Source organism: Delphinus delphis, unplaced genomic scaffold, assembly GCF_949987515.2.
Source record: "Delphinus delphis unplaced genomic scaffold, mDelDel1.2 scaffold_189, whole genome shotgun sequence".
Classification (NCBI taxonomy): domain Eukaryota; kingdom Metazoa; phylum Chordata; class Mammalia; order Artiodactyla; family Delphinidae; genus Delphinus; species Delphinus delphis.
Genome location: NW_027192810.1, coordinates 387,646 through 404,757, shown reverse-complemented (window position 1 = coordinate 404,757; position 17,112 = coordinate 387,646). Strand labels below are relative to the sequence as shown.

At 43.3% G+C, this 17,112-nt stretch overlaps 1 protein-coding gene across 1 annotated transcript in view; it reads left to right on the top strand.

The window, feature by feature from the left end:
* The first annotated feature begins 364 nt into the window (after window positions 1-364).
* LOC132419366 (formin-2-like) overlaps window positions 365-17,112 on the top strand; it is a 312,831-nt gene continuing 296,083 nt past the window's right edge. The window contains exon 1 of the mRNA XM_060003288.1: window positions 365-1,694. Within this exon, the coding sequence (XP_059859271.1) occupies window positions 365-1,694 (1,330 nt within the window). The remainder of the gene's footprint in view (window positions 1,695-17,112) is intronic.

The window sequence follows — 17,112 nt, the reverse complement described above, 5'->3', positions numbered from 1 at the left end:
GCCCTTCAGCAGGGACCAGGCATTGGATTCCGGTGGCGTCTACTGAGGTCCTCAGACCCAGAGGCGCTCCTGGCGCTTCAGCGGTGGGGGGCGGGGCCGAAGGGCCGGGGGCGGTGCTGAAAGCGAACAGGGGCGGGGCCTTGTGCGTTCCGCGCGGCCATTGGCGGCGCTGCGTGAGCGCGTTCGGCCCCGCGCGGGCGGGCGCAGCCGCGGCGCGTTCTGCGAAGCGCGGCAGGTGCGTGGCCGGCCTCCCTCTTCTCAGCAGCTCGCTCGCCGCCTGAATCCTCGGGATCCCAGCGCGGCCGGGCCGAGGAGCTGGCATGGCCTGAATGCCCGCGGCGACGGCGGCGGCGGCGGCAGCAGCATGGGGAACCAGGACGCGAAGCCGAAGAGGAGTGCGGGCGATGCCCCGCACGGAGGCGGCGGCGGCGGCAGCGAGGACGCCGCCGGGCTCCGCGAGGCCGAGGGCACAAAGAAGGCGGGCGGGGGCAAGAAGGCGCCGGGCCGGCACGGCAAGGGGGGCGGCGGTGGGGAGCCGGGCAGGAAGAAGAGCCGGTCGGACCCCAGGGCCTCGGTCTTTTCCAACCTGCGCATTCGGAAGACCCTGTCCAAGGGCAGAGGTGCTGGCGGCTCCCGTGAGGATGTGCTGGACTCCCAGGCCCTGCAGGCCGGCGAGCTGGACAGCGCCCACTCCCTGGTCACCAAAATCCCGGACCTCAGCCTCTCGGCCGACGAGACGGGCCTGTCCGATACGGAGTGTGCCGACCCTTCCGAGGTGACGCGGCCCCGGGGCCCTGGCTCCGCCGGGGTCGGGAGCCCGGCAGTGGCCGAGGATTCGGAGACTGCGGCGGCGGTGCAGGATGGACAAAGGACTAGCTCGGGCTCAGACACAGACCTCTACAGCTTTCACTCGGCCGCGGAGCAGGAGGACTTGCTCTCGGACATCCAGCAGGCGATCCGTCTCCAGCAGATGCAGCAGCAGCAGCAGTCCCTGAGCCCCGAGTCGCCCCCGGCGTCGCCCCCCTCCGCTGCCCCCCCGCCCGGGGCCCTGCCGGGCCTGGACCGACCCCCGCCGGGCCCAGGCGCCGAGGCGGCGCCGTCCGCACGCCCCGACCGGCCCCCGGCTGCAGAACAGCCCTCGGCCGCCGCCTTGCCATCTCCCGGGTCGGCTCCCGGGGAGCGAGGGGCCGCGGACACGGACGAGGAAGGCGAGGAGGACGCTTTCGAGGACGCGCCTAGAGGCTCTCCGGGGGCGGAGTGGGGCCCGGCGGCGGGAGAGGCTCCGCGCAGGCCGGGGGCGACGCGCGAGGAGGGCGCGCCGAGGCCCAGCGTCCCCGCGGCCGCCTCCCCGCCCTGCAGCCCGGCGCGCAGCCCGCGCTGCTCCCGGGCCCGCCCGCTCCTGGCGCCCTGCTACGTCAGGACCACCACCCGGCAGCTCAGCTCTCCCGGGCCCTCCCCGGCCCCGTCCCCCAGCCAGAGCCCCCGGGTCCAGAGACGGCCGGAGTCCTCCCTGGACCGGGGGTCCGGAGCCGCCGCGGCCCCCGCCGCCGCTGCCGCCGCCCCGGCCAGGAAACCCCGCGCGGGCCGCAGCCGCTCGGCCGATTGGACCGCGGAGCTGGGCAGAGCGCCCGGGGCGGGGGTCTCGGCGCACCTGGCGCAGCGCGGGGCGGGCGGTCTTCAGGACGTGTTCGCAGGTGAGCGCCGGGCTCGGGGCCCAGGGCGCCTGCCCCTCGGAGACGTTTCCGTTTGTACACAGGGTCTTAAAGGGAGCAGCTTAGGCGCTTCTGTCCTAAGGCATCGGGAGCAAGGGCCGCTCTGTCCACTTCTCCAAAATATCCCGGGTCACGCCAGGCAGATCGGCTCCTTTTTTGGCACCGTTTGCAAAGCCATCATTCTCTTTCCTTCCTCCTCCCACAGCATTAAAAATAACGAGATTGTTCACGGTCCTCTGACACACCATCTATTCTAGGACTGCTCTGAGGTACACGCCCATGTGCACGCATGTGACACGTAGTTTCTCAGCGATCGGCGTGGACGCCGTAGTGAACTTAGGTGGTCACTTCTGGTTGCTGACGCAACCAAATCTGATGCATACTTTCAGGAAATTAATGCATAGTGATCTAGAATATTAGGCATCATTTACATTTCGCTTCATGGCCCAGCCTGGAGACAGTGATGGTGAGCAGGCCAAAAGCACCCGGGACGCTACTACTGGTACCTTTCCAGCGTCCGTACGGACTTGGCAAAGCCGGCTGAACGGTCGGCTCACGGCGGAAAATGTGGAGCAGTGCGATGAGTTTATCCTTGCGTAGGTCCCACGCCTTTCCTTAAGTGCCCGCTGGTAGAGTGTCAGCTTGTTTCATGTTTACTAACTTCTCTTAATTTTTAAATGAAATAATTGAGTGTAAGAATTTAAGGAGCAGGGGAAAATGAGAATTCATGCAAGTCCCGGTAGGTAGTGATAAGTATTTGAATGATTAAAAATTTCAAATGTAATTTGAAAAGCTTAAAATCTTAGGTTCTGTGGCTTTAATAAATAGGGTATCTATGAAACAGTAGATGATGTTTCTCCAGAGCATGGATGCTTGTTAGTTAGGTAAATGCTGTTCATGTTTCGTACTTACTTGTATTGGCCACATTTTAAATTTCATCCATGGGCTATCTTTTATTTTACGTTTATAGATTCTTACACTTCAGAGTAGCCTCTTTGATTCATTTTACATGCTTGCTGTCCCTCTTTTACTTCTCCCTTCCCGATATCACGTAGGTTAAGTTAAAGGAATATTTATAGTCTAATATCCGTTAGATAAATTGTAAATAAAACAAAACAAAACAAAAAAGAAACATAAAAACGTCCAAAAGACTGATTTTGAAGGAAGAGGATCGGAAAGTTCTTTAGTTAACTTTTGTGAATTTAATGTTGTTAAGAAATTCAGTATGTCCTCCTTATCTAGGTGACACTCATTTTATATATTATTTTTCTAGAAATGAAAATATCACCAAAATTAAGATGATCATTCATTACTATTAATGGTTGTTCTGCTTTAGAATTTCAAATATATTCATTTCCTTCATTTAACAAATATATATATCTATGTGTACGGGGCAGCCATGTTATGCCAGGCAGTGTGTTAGATGCTAGGTGATATAAAGATCATTAAATCATGTCTCTGCCTTTACAAGCCTCACTGACAAGTGCACATAGAGATGTAGTACTCTGGGTGCATCAAGTGTGCAGTGACTTACCTCCTGGCAAGGGATGAGGAGACAGGAATTCATAGGAGAATTGGTCAGAGTCCTGAAGATCGTAGGACCCTAAATAGGTTGAAGTTTTGTTTCCATTAAGGAAAAAAAAAAAAGGGTATTTTTGGAGCTAGCATTTCATTTAAATTTGCTAAGTATTTCCAAACTTGAAATTGGGACTCTTACAGGATTCCTGTTCAAGAGGTACCTGGGTTTTTTTGTTGACATCTCCAAGCAGGATTTTTTACTGTGCAGAGTTAGTTGCTTTAATACGGGCATCACCCACTTTATTTATTTATTTTTATATATATTTTTATTGAAGTTCAGTCGATTTTCAATGTTATGTTAATTTCTGCTGTACAGCAAGGTGACTCAGTTATGTACATATATACATTCTTTATGTTTAATATTATTTTCCATTATGGTTTATTACAGGATATTGAATAGAGCTCCCTGTGCTATACAGTAGGACCTTGTTATTTATCCATTTTATTTGTGATAGCTTACATCTGCTAACCCCAACCTTCCACTCCATCCCTCCCCCAACACCCTCCCCCATGGCAACCAGAGAACCATGTTCTCTATGTCTGTGAGTCTTTCTGTTTTGTAGATAAGTTCATTTGTGTCATATTTTAGATGCCACACAAGTGATACATATGAGGCATTCCCTACTTTATATGTGATGCTTGGCTATAGTTGGCCAGTGACCAGTGGATATTTGTGTTGCAGTTTCTATATATTTGTCTCACTCACTTTCTTAAAAAAAAAAAAAGGTAGGTTTAACCGAATCTTGTAACTGGTGGGCAAATGGAGGTAAACAAAGAGGTGAAAGTTTTCCAAGGTCACACTGTGATTCATTCAGAGGCTGAGCCAAAAATAGGAGCTGAGTCTACTGATTTGAGTCTGACTGTTCTTGCTTATTCCTCATTTTTGGGTGTTCAACACTGTAAGACGTCATATGGAGTAAAAACGTTAAAATATATTATAGAATTTAAGGCCTTCACTTAGGAGATTTCCAAGTTTCTGTTATTAATAAGGTGAATTCCTTTCATTGTTGAACGTGTGGCCTTCTTGGGCTGGATGCAGGGTGATTGATGGTCAGAGTGAAGCAGGTTTTCTCCAGACATCTCTCATGGAAGCTTTCCTGCGGTGGTCGAGTGAATCCAGGGTGACACAGGCCTCTGTTCCTCAGCTGTTGTCTGTTTCCTTGTCATTTGGCTTTACATTTAGTTCTTTACCATCCTCTCCTATTTTATGGGTGTCTTGGAAATTACTAGAGCCCTGGGGAACCCTAGCATTGTCCTCAGGGAATTTGTTTTCTGGCCTTAATTTGCATGTCTTTGGATCAATTAATTGCCAGCTGCCTTTGAAGCAGGTGATAGTTATATCTCTAAACTTCCATGGACAGCTTTTATTTTTAAACCATAGAATGAAGGTTGTCAGCTCTGCAGGCAGGAACAGATGTTTTTTGCTTTTTACTGCCTTCCAAATGTAGGGAGAAAATTCGAGTGAAAAGAGATCTCCATGGCACATGTTTGTTTCTTTGGCAGATATAATAACATTTATTGGGAACCAAGACTTTATCTTGTTTTAGCTGTTAAGGAGCTGATGATGTTTTAGGCCACTACACTGAAATTTCACAGTTCATTTGCTTGAAAAAACATCTTTTTCAGTGTTTAGTGCAAAAATTGCTATGAAATTTAAGAGATTTCTTTGCACATGCTTTCCTTACAGCACAAGCTTGTGAATAGAATTTTGCAGTTAATTAAAGTGTAGACATGTGAAATGTTAAATTTGTGATGCTGAATCACTTTTGATAGAAGTCTTTCCAAAGTCAATTATGTGCTTATCCTTCTTTTTCTTAAACACGTGGCCTGAATGGTTCATCTGCTTTAACTGGCTTAATGTCATCTTTAGACCCATCATGGTTGCATCCCATGAAAACACTGCTGTTGCCCTCAACTGCTGTTGAAGTGTAATAGGCTGGTGACTCCAGTTGGCTGTTGCTGAGGTTTTGTATCTGTGTGGTTTTCTTGACTTTTTCCTTCCCGTCAGCTATTGATTCTTAGAGCTGTCTTAGGTCTCTTCTCCACCCCCCCATTACTTCTAATTTGATTTTTGTGATCAATTTGTTATTGGTTTATGAATCTTGTGATTATGATGTTAGCTATATTTATTGCACTCTGCTAAATGCCAGGCTCTGTGTTGGTGCATTACATAATTATCTCAAATCCTTATGATAGTCTTGAGGTCTAGCTGTTTATCTTCGTTTTCCCAGTGAGCGAACCATGGTCAGGCAGGTAAAGTAACTTGCCTCAGGGCATTAAGTAGCCAATGGCCCATCTAGGATCTGTACTTAGAAAACCAAATCTGTTGTTAATGTGAATAAAATAAAATGAAGTGTGTCAGTGAGCTTTTGGAGCACTAGCTAGTCAATAAAGGGCGTGGGCTTTAAAATTTAGATTGCATGACTCTCATTTTGGCTTTTCTAAAGGTTATCTTGATTTTTATATCAAAGTGGAAAGAAGACCCTCTCTAGGAGTGCAGACTTTCTCACGCTGCTTGTGAAGTTATTAGATTGTGAACTTTTTAGAGCCTGGAGCAGTCTTATATCCAGCAGTAGCATCTGACAGAGTGTAGACGTCCAGTTATTGACCAATAAATGAGTGAGGGTCAGAAATCACCCCTGTTGTGTGTAATGCATCAGTGTTACTATGACAGGAAAGGGGATTACAAGAATGCCGTCTTTTCCCCTATATCTTGCGTTACTGGGCTTCATGTATTTGAATCAGATTTGGCAGCATAAGCTGGGACAGGTAGCACTGTTCTCAAATCATTTTAATTTGGTCTAAAACATCCTTTCTCATGGTTCCTGTAAGGCTGTGGTTTGGATTGAAGTCATTTACCCCACTGGCCTGGCTTTTCATGCATTTAGGCATTTGGATACAAGCCATGTGTACATGAACTTGAGCAGGTGCATTTAGAGCAGTGTTTCCTTCTGATTCCATTAAAAAGGTGCTGAGCACACACCTTGGGTGATGCAACTGTGGTTCCTCTAACTACTGGTATTCCAGATGTATCTGTATCCTAGCTGGCTGTTCAGTTAGGTGACTCTTAAGTAATTTTTTCTCATATGTATGAAGGTGGAGGAATCATTTTAAGTTAATAATATTACGATTAAATAGTGTATGTAAAGCCCCTACAACTCTGCCTGGTACATAGAAGGCACACAGTTGGTGCTATTTACTTGTCTGTCCTGGTTTATTGCCTTAATGGACTACATTGTTCAAAGTGGTCCAAACCAAATTTGTCACATCAAAACAAAACAACTCTGAAATTGTGTATAAACACTGGGAAGGATGTAATCCGATACTTGTTGAAAATTAATATTTCTAGTCAATAGGATTTTTTTGGGCAAATTGTTTATATATCAGTTTTTTTCTTTTCTTGCATTTTCAATGATTGTAAGCCTTTTTGTCACTTTATCAGAAATTGTAGTTTGCTTGGGGGTTTGGATAAGGAAAGCATATGGTGGAGGATGACTGTGTGATTAGGGGGAGGTGGTGGTGTTTAAAGGGGGGTGGGGTAGAGGCTTTGCAGCTTCACCTCCCATGGTTTCCTTCAGAAACTCTCTACTTTAGTCAAGTTAATCTGCTTACTGTTCTATGAACAGTCATTTCATTCCGCTGACTTTGTGCCTTTGTCTAACAGTTTTCATTCTCCTGTAACACAATTTGTCTCTCTTGACTTAGCATCTGAAAAGGCTGATTGAATTCCCATTTCCTCTTTGGTATCTTTCCCAGCTGGGCCTGACTGGTGGTCGTCTCTGCATCTCTGTGCTTACTGTCTATATCATATCATGTATACTTCTTGGATTTGGGGATTCTTTAGGTCTTCCTTCTCACTTCCTTCTGCTTTTCCTTTCTCCTTGCCTGCTCACCTGATTCTGTCCATTCATCACCGGCTCCTGTCTATCCTCTGCGAGTACCTACTCCGCGCCCGCTGTGTGCCAGTCAGTCAGGTGTACATTGAGCACACTGAGGCCTTTATGAAGCTCGTTCACCATTTTCTTCAAACAGGGGAGTTGATTATCTAAAACTAGTAGAATTTAAGTTGGAAAGTTACTAACATTTTTGGGTGGTAGAAATTAATTATTTTCATTGAGTTATGATTGACTCAGTGGTGAAGGTAGAATGATACTTTGGTAGAATTTGTGTTGAGAGAACATCTATTCTGATTTTTGTGGATTGATTTTAACATAGCAATGATAATGCAGTAACTCTAAGCTTCCAAATATAAATTTTGTTGGTAATGAAAGAAGAGGAAAATTTCATTATTCCCTTCATTCCTGCTTTTGCATTATAAGTAACAACCTGATGTTAATGAAATTTAGAATGAAGGGACCATTAGGAAGAAACAAATATGTACTGCCTTGTGACTTGATAGTTTTGGTTGTGATTTTAGTGATTGAAAACTTTCTGAGGCTTTTTAAATATTAAATATATAAATACATGGAAAATAAAACTTCTAGTCAATTTGAAATGGTAGTTAGTAAATCGAGGTATTGTAACATCAGAATGATAAGAACAAAAGATAAGTTATTGGATGCTTAGAAGAGGATGCTGACCATGCCAGAGAAGTGTTGTCTTTTGATACCTGCTCCACTGTGGAAGAGAGAGAGGGGAACCTTTGTATCTTCGTCCCCTTCAAGGATGTACCTGGAGGCGTTCATTGGGTGGGAAAATTACTGCCATTCCTCTGTGCACCGTACCTTGGACCCACTGGAGCCTTTATTATCTGTTATGCCAGAGCTGCAACGGGCCAAAAATAGTCCTTTTTATTTTCAGGGAGAATAGAATAATTTCTTGAGAAAATTAAGCCTTTGCTGTGTTTTAAAATTATGCTTAAAAGTGCTTAAACCCTACTCCTTGTTTCTTTTTATTTAAAAAGTTTTTATTAGTAGTAGTATTTTTTTTGGCCTTGCTGCACAGCTTGCAGGATGTTAGTTTCCGGACCAGGGATGGAACGCGGGCCCACAGCAGTGAAAGCCCTGTGTTGTGACCATTGGACCACCAGGGAATTCCCTGGGTCTCCTTTTATACTTCAGGCAGAAGGGTCTTGGTGGTATTGGGTTGGCCGAAATGTTCATTCGGTTTTTTCCATAAGATGGCTCTGGTAGCACTTAGTTGTCTCTAACTTCATTCGAAACAATTTTGTTAGATTGTATGTGACAGCTGTCATATCAGCGTGCATTTAAAAAACGTTATCAAAATTGGTGAATTTTTGTGTAGCCATCTTAATATTGAAAATGAAAGAAAAACCAACATTTTTGGCATATTATGCTGTATTATTTCAAGAAAGGTAAAAATGCAATGGAAACACACAAAAAAGATTTGTGCAGTGTATGGAGAAGGTGCTGTGACTGATGGAACATGTCGAAAGTGGTTTGCAAAGTTTCGTGCTGGAGATTTCTCACTGGATGATGCTCCACAGTTGGGTAGACCAGTTGAAGTTGATAGCGATCAAATCGAGACATTAATTGAGAACAGTCAACGTTATACCATGCGGGAGATAGCTGACATCCTCAAAATATCCAAATCGAGCGTTAAAAATCATTTGTACCAGCTTGGTTATGTTAATCGCTTTGATGTTTGGGTCCACAGAAGTTAAGTGGGAAAAAAATCCTTCTTGACCATATTTCCCCATGTGATTCTCTACTTAAACGTAATGAAAGCGTTCTGTTTTTAAAACAAATTGTGATGGGCAATGAAAAGTGGATGCTGTACAACAATGTGGAATGGAAGAGATCATGGGGCAAGCGAAATGAACCACTGCCACACCAGAGGCCGGTCTTCATCCAAAGAAGGTGATGTTGTGCATATGGTGGGATTGGAAGGGAGTCCTTTATTATGAGCTAATTCTCAACGCCGAACGATTAATTCCAACAAGTACTGCTCCCAATTAGACCAACTAAAAGCAGCGTTCGACGAAAAGCTTCCGGAATTTGAACAGAAAACGTGTAATCTTACATCAGCATAACGCAAGACCACATGTTTCTTTGATGACCAGGCAAAAACTGTTACAGTTTGGCTGGGAAGTTCTGATTCATCCGCTGTATTCACCAGACACTGCACCTTCAGATTTCCATTTATTTCTTTAAGAAGAATTCTTTACAAAATTCTGTTAATGGAAAAAATTTCAATTCCCTGGAAGACTGTAAAAGGCACCTGGAACGGTTCTTTGCTCAAAAACATAAAAAGTTTTGGAAAGGTGGAATTATGAAGTTGCCAGAAAAATGGCAGAAGGTAGTGGAACAAAAAGGTGAATACATTGTTCAATAAAGTTCTTGGTGAAAATGAAAAATGTGTCTTTTATTTTTACTTAAACACCGAAGGCACTTTTTGGCCAACCCATGATCTAGTGCACATGTGTGGAGAAGAATTCTGTGTCATTTAAATTGTGGCTTTATACACAGAGCAGCACTGCGGCAGGCGTGCAGGCTGAGAAGTCTTTCCATCGACCTCCCTTTTTAAGTATACTACTGGTTTCCTGTAAAACGTGGCGATAATTTCTTACCTCCTCTTAGTGCCCTGGTTTCCCAGGTTGTAAAAGTGAGTGTAATCCTGGTGGGAAGCTGGTTCCTCCAAGTCTTATCCATCCCAGCAGTTCTATAGGAGTGATGGTTCCAGGAGTTATCCTTTTCTCCAGATAATGATACTTTGCATATTTAGAACTTTACTGTTAGAGTGGAAGAAAATCCCTATGTAGGGGGATCCACTTTTTTCTCACTGTTGTGGCCTCTCCCGTTGTGGAGCATAGGCTCCGGACGCGCAGGCTCAGCAGCCATGGCTCACGGGCCCAGCCGCTCTGCGGCATGTGGGATCTTCCCGGACCGGGACACGAACCCACGTCCCTTGCATCGGCAGGCGGACTCTCAACCACTGCACCACCAGGGAAGCCCGAGGAACCACTTTTACTGTGGAGTAAAGATGCTCTGGGCATCGGTACTAGCTGGTGGTAAGACGTTGGTGGTTTTGATCAGTTGTTAATTGATGCTAAAGGGGATTTGGGTTGGTTGGAAAGCTGTTATCTGATGTGCACTTGGGACCTTGTGTTTTTGTACACCAGGGTAGTGACTGCGGGTATGGTGGGTGGTGGACCTGTTTTATGGAATCTACAGATGGGAAGGCTGTGGTGTTCGATGTTATGACCCAAGGATTTAGAGTGTATGGAGTCTAAATACACTCCAAATTCTAATAGTGACACCAGATCCATTGAGGAAATCCTTAGATTCATTATCTAAGGACAATAAGAGTCTCCGATTCTTGAATGGGCTATAGGCTTTGCATTTTTCCTTTTAGTTTAAACTTCTCAGTAAAAGTAGTACTAATTCGTATAAATTATTTCAGTATACTTTAATATATTGGTTTTGTCCTCAATTTTCCATACTATTTTATACACTTACTTAAATAACTTTTATGAGTGCATGGTATTTCACTTAGAAGTTTGCGTTGACATGAAATTTTCTGAAGAGACTAGACAGATAAAACGTTTTGAGAGCTTTTAGGTATTTTACCTTTTTAAAAAGTTTTATTGGCCTTAAAGTAGTGCAGCTTGTTCAAGCTCATTAAGAAGCAAATAGGCTAGAAAGGAACTATTTCAGGATTCCAAACAAATGCATTTGAATACTCTGTGGAAAGTTTTGGAAGCCATGAGTCTCTTCATTATTAACATAAAAGTCTTATCTTTGAGAAGAGTCATAAAAACAATGGGGTAACAATAGAGATGGTTTTTGCAAACATATACTTGTAGATAATTTCCCCCACCCAGCACGTTTCAAAGCTATAGACCAGCACTTGCTGCTTGGAGAGGTGAGGGATGTGGTTTCTCCTTGGGAGGTATTACATTTTGCAGCTACCCAGGATGTTCAGCACTTATTTCTCACTGTCCTTGCTGTGCTATTTTGGCTAAACGGCTTTGAGGGTGTAAAATGTTTGGATAGTATCCTGGCAGTTTACTTCAGGATATAGGGCTTGATGTGTCTTTATTTTGTTCTTGGAAAAATTAAAAATGTGTTGACTCTGTTGGATCCAATATATTGTTGGTGGGCTAATAAGGCTGAATAAGAACTGCAGTGATTTAGGTGGAGAGCCATTTGTCTCTGGGCTGAAAATGTGATGTAAGTGAAGGGGTGATTCTGGAAGCCTTTTATCTCTGACTTGGATGATTTCTCTAAGGAGCCTCACTTGACTCTAAATTCGCAGATCATTTTCACTACCATCTGCTTCAGGATAATAAAAGCTGAGCATGTGGCCTCCTGGCTTCATCACCGCCTAGATCCAGTGGACGGCTGTCTGCACCTCTGGCCCCTCCTTTCTGCATCAGGCTCGTCATTGAGCTGTCACAGGTCTAGGAGTGTCACTGTGTCTAATGGGTCACTGTACCTACTCTTTTCCCTCCCTCTAAATACCTGCCTCCTGGGATTCCCAACCGAGGTTTGGCTGTCCAGCCTTGCCACACCCCTTGGTTTTCTCACCCTTCTCATGCTTGAACTTGACCTCAATTAGTCCTTCCATTTTCTCTATTCTTAAATTTCTCTTTGATAAGTCTTCTAATTTCTATTCCCATTGCCTCTACATTTCCTAGAAAAGATTATCCAACATTGAGATTCTAAACGTTCTCCCTGTCCTCAGTCTGGCTCTTTTCCAGTAATTCACTACAAGGCAAGAGAGTCCACTATTTAAAATACAGAGCTGAACTGGCCGGTCCCAGAGTAGAAACATTTCAGTGGTTCCCTCTTGCCCTGAGACTAAAGTTCATATACACTACACATATATATAAAAATACAACATATTATGTATAAATGATTACATATATATATATATATATATACTTAAAATTTTTTAAAAAAATTATTTAACCATTTTTTAATCGAACTCTAGTTGATTTACAATGTTGTGTTTCAGGTGTACAGCAAAGTGATTCAGTCATATATATATTTTCTTTTTCAGATTATTTTCCATTATAGTTTATTACAAGATACTGAATACAGTTCCCTGTGCTATACTGTAGGTCTTTGTTTATCTGTTTTATATATCATAGTATACATGTGTTAATCTCAAACTCCTAATTTACCCCTCCCCCTGCTATCACCTTTGGTAACCATAAGTTTGTTTTTCTATGTCTGTGAGTCTATTTCTGTTTTGGAAATAAGTTCATTTATATCACTTTTTTTGGTTTCCACATATACGTGTTATCATATGATATTTGTCTTTCTCTGTACTTTACTTAGTATAATCTCTAGATCCATTCCTGTTGCTGCAAATGGCATTATTTCATTCTTTTTAATGGTTGAGTAACATTCCATTGTGTATATATACCACATCTTCTTTATCCATTCATCTGTCAGTGGACACTTAGGTTGCTTCCATGTCTTGGCTGCTGTAAATAGTGCTGCTATGAACATTGGGGTGCATGTATCCTTTCAAACCATGGTTTTCTTGGGATGTATGCCCAGGAGTGGGATTGCTGGATCATATGGTAGTTGTATTTTTAGTTTTTTGAGGAACCTCCACAGTGGTTTTCCATAGTGGCTGCACAGTTTACATTCCCACTACCAGTGGAGGAGGGTTCCCTTTCCTCCACACCCTCTTATATACACACTTTTGTATATTATTATTTACTGTGCTGCAGTTTTTCTCCCCTTGCTTAGTCTCTGTCCCTCCTCTGTCTTGAATGTTCCGAGTCCTTTTTCAGGTAGCTTGTACTCTTCTCCCTAGTAGTTCTAGGTCTTACTGACACTCTCTCCCTGGTCTTGAGGACAGAAGTGCGCGTTTATTGGTACCCTGAGGGCATTGTTAGTCCATGCAGAACTCTTCACGTTGTCCTTGGATTTATTTTCTGTATTTTCATTTCCTATTCTGACCTCCCCTCATGGATGCAGGGAACAGCATTTTTTTTGGGAACAGCTTTTATGTGTTTGATTGATATCCTTAAAATTGTATGTATTTTTGTAAAGTGTGTAGTATTTCTGTGTGTTTTTAATTTTCTGTTATACAAACAGTCGAATTGTAGACTTCATTCTTTTGCTTTTTTGTTTTTAACTCGGGAGCTTTTGGGGAAAAAATGTACAGATTTTTCCTGGTGAATGTTTATCAGGTGGGTTGTTTCTTACTGCTTTATTCTGTTACAAAGAGTGAGAGTTCCTCTGGGTCGTCCAGCCCCAGGGACACTGTTCATATCTGTTGTATGTGAGTCTCGACCCTGGAGGTGTGTATTGTGGCTGTGGATGGTCCTTACCTTTGATTTCCGCATCCGCCAGGGTGGACATCTAGATGCCACCACAGACAGCACTGTGATTAGTATTCCCACACGGGTCCTGTGTGAGAACTTCTCTGGAATGTATATTCAGGAGTGAGATTGCTAGGTTAAAAAAATGAAAATTTACTTAATTTGTATGGGTACTGCCAGTTTAGTTTTTAAAATATTTCTCCCAGTTTATACTCGCTAGCACAGCAAATCAGCATTTATCTAATTTTTGAATTTTTACTAATCCAATGAGAAAGTGGTATGTCATTGTTTTACTTTTTACTTTGTATTTATCTGATGGCTAATGCCTTTGAGAAAAAGTTTGTGTGTTTTTAGCTGTTTGGGTTTACCCTTCTGTCAATTGCCTGTTCATATCTTTGTACCTTTTCTATAAGGTTTCCTGATTTTTCTTGTTTGGTCACAGAGGTTCTCTGTGTATTCCAGATGCGGCTCTATTACCAGTGTTGAGGATGTGATGGAGCATTGCTAAACCCCCTCTGGTCTTCTTTCCTTACATTATAGCCTCTTGTAAAAGTGATGTTTCTCAGAGTCCCTTGTGGGTTGTGTTTTAGATGTGGTTTACGTTGGATGAATTCGTGCCACGTCTGGAAGACCTCGACAAGGTCCAGGATTGACCTCTGCTGTTTGCTCTTTCAAGCCAAGCAGAGGCCTGGTGTCCAGGCACCGCTTCCCACAGGCCCTGGTGTGGCCCCGGCGGGCACAGCCCAGTTCTGGGCTGGCAGCAGGGGTGGCCCAGCTGGGAAACCTCCTGACCTGGGAGCCAAGTGTGCTCTTGAGACCCAGGCCTTAGATCAGAGAAGAGTGGCCACTGCTTTGGTGGCCTTGTTCTCAGTCACGGCTCTGTGAGTGGTCTCTACTTTGTCTTCAGCCCTTCCAGGACTCTGTAAGACAAGGAATACGCTGCCGTGAGTCTCTTGCTATTTAAACTATTTGGAGTGGATTCAGTTCTATGTAATTGTTGAAATTTTGACATATAGAATCAATTTTTAAAAAATAAATTTATTTATCTTATTTATTTATTTTTGGCTGCGTTGGGTGTCCGTTGCTATGCGCGGGCTTTTCATTGTCGTGGGGTCTCTTGTTGTAGAGCATGGGCTGTAGGTGTGTGGGCTTCCGTAGTTGTGGCACACGGGCTGGAGAGTGCAGGCTCAGTAGTTGTGGTGCACGGGCTTAGTTGCTCCGTGGCGTGTGAGATCTTCCCGGACCAGGGATCGAACCCATGTCTCCTGCATTGGTAGGCGGATTCTTAACCACTGTGCCACCAGGGAAGCCCTAGAATCAATTTTTGATGTTATAAATATCTTCCCCTAGCATTTCATCCCTTTTTAAAATTTGTTGTGTCCTTTGTTGAACAGAAGTACTTAATCTTGCCATAATCAGATCTATTTTTCATCTGTGGTTTGTGCTATTTTCTTCTGATTTAAGAAATCCTTTCTTAGGCTCAGGTCACCAACACTCTCTCCTCCCCAGCCTTCTATAGTGTTATTGATTCACCATCTACATTTAAACATTTGCTCTGTCCAGAGTCCTCTTGAGCGTGTGGTGTGACACACATGGCAAAGCAAAGTTTTCAGCATCGTCTACTAAACAATTTTTACTCATGGATGTTTAATGCCATCTTTAGATCATTCCCATACCCTGTCTGAGGGTCTGTTCTCTTCCTTGCATGGATGTTTTTCTGTCTTCGGTGGGTACCAGACAGCTGTCATAAATGTGCTTTGCAATATGTCTCATTACCTGGAGGAGAAGTGTCCCCTTTTTCAAAGTTTGAACATTATCAGGACTTAGCCGTTGATGGGCTTATAGTTTTTTATATAAATTTAAATTAAGTGGTTGAGGTTTTTTTTTTTGGTTGAGGTTTTTAAAAAGTCCTGATGGTGCTCAGTTTATTAAATTTGTAGATTATATTGAGAACTATTATTTTAATAATGTCATCCAAGACTGGAAGACCTCTTCATTTATTCAGATCATCTTTTATGTCCTTTTAATAGAGTTTTGGACTTTTTTTAATGGAGAGTTTGTGTTTTCTTTGCTGAGTTAGTTTCTGGGTGCTTCATATGTTTCATTGTTAATGGGAACGGTATTTTACTTTTGAATTGTTTCTAGTTATTGTTGGGGTAAAGAAATGTTTTCATTGTCTTTCAGTTGTAAGTATTATGGGATCTCCCTTATGAATATTTTTTAAACCTAAAGGTTATTTAGTCATTTCTGTGGTTTATAGCTACAATTCTAACACTAACTCTGATGTGTGGGTTTTTTCCCCACATCACCAAGCAGTTCTCTGGGACACCAGCTGGGTATCCTACAATTCAACTCAATTCTGATAACACTACTTACCTGGAGATGGTGTCAGGTCCCTCAGACTAAGGGCTTAGTCCTACAAGGCTGCCAGTCTTCAGATGCCAGTCACAGGTCCAGGTTGTCACCTGGGCTTCTGACTGAGCAGCTTATAGGTTCCAGCAGCCCCCTCCTTGGGTTTAATTCTCTACAGCAGCTTATAGAACTCAGAGAAGCATTTCACTCTCCAGATTACCAGTTTATTATAAAAGGATATAACTCAGGAAGAGTCAGATGGAAGAGATGCACAGGGCAAGGTATGGGGAAAGGGCACGGAGCACCTGGGTGCCGCTCTCCCTGAATCTCCACATGTTTGCTGACCCAGAAGTTCTCTGAACCCTGTCCCCTTGGGTTTTTATGGAGGCTTATTTACACAGGCTTGATTGATTAAATCATTGGACATTGGTGATTGAATCAGTCTCCAGCTCTGCTCCTCTTTCCTCCCTGGAGGTCAGAGGTGGGACTGAAGGTTCCAACACTAAAGACAGGGTTGGTTCCCCTGACAACCAGCCCCCATCCTTAGGTGCTTCCAAAAGTCACTGCATTAACATAAACTCAGTGTACTTGAAAGGGGCTTGTTATGAATATCAAGACATCTTTTTTGCTCCAATCATTTAGGAAAGTCCAAGGGTTTTATTTATTTTGTTCTTTATTTTATTTTTTATTTTTTTAGAGCTAGAAGACATTTTCTATTTTTTATTAGCTTTAATTTTCATGAATAAAAGCAGTTTCCTGTCTTACCCCTTCTGATCCTTTGATTACTCCCCTTTCAACAGAGGCAACAATTCACAACTTATGTAGCAGTTTTCTTTGGCATTTGCCTAATTATTTCTAAAATATCTCCATTTTCGATTTCCAACTCCCCATCACGATAGATGGGGTTTTAGTTTTCTCACATCTACCTCTCTTATTATCTCCTGTGCCCCCAATTCCATAACAGAGATCACAGATTTTTATAAAATAAAAAGTAATATTTAGATTCTTAGGACTATGCAAATAGTAGTCACTGCAAAGTCATATTGTATACTATGTTCAAACGTCCTTTCTTAATATCATGCTTTCTATTTCCTGGAGTTAACAATTATTATTATTTTTTTTCGTTTTCCTGCTTTTCTAGGAGAATTTTTCAGATGCTTCAAAATTTTTGACTTAAATATATCTTTAATATTCCCTATAAACTTTAGGAGATCAATTTATTTTTTC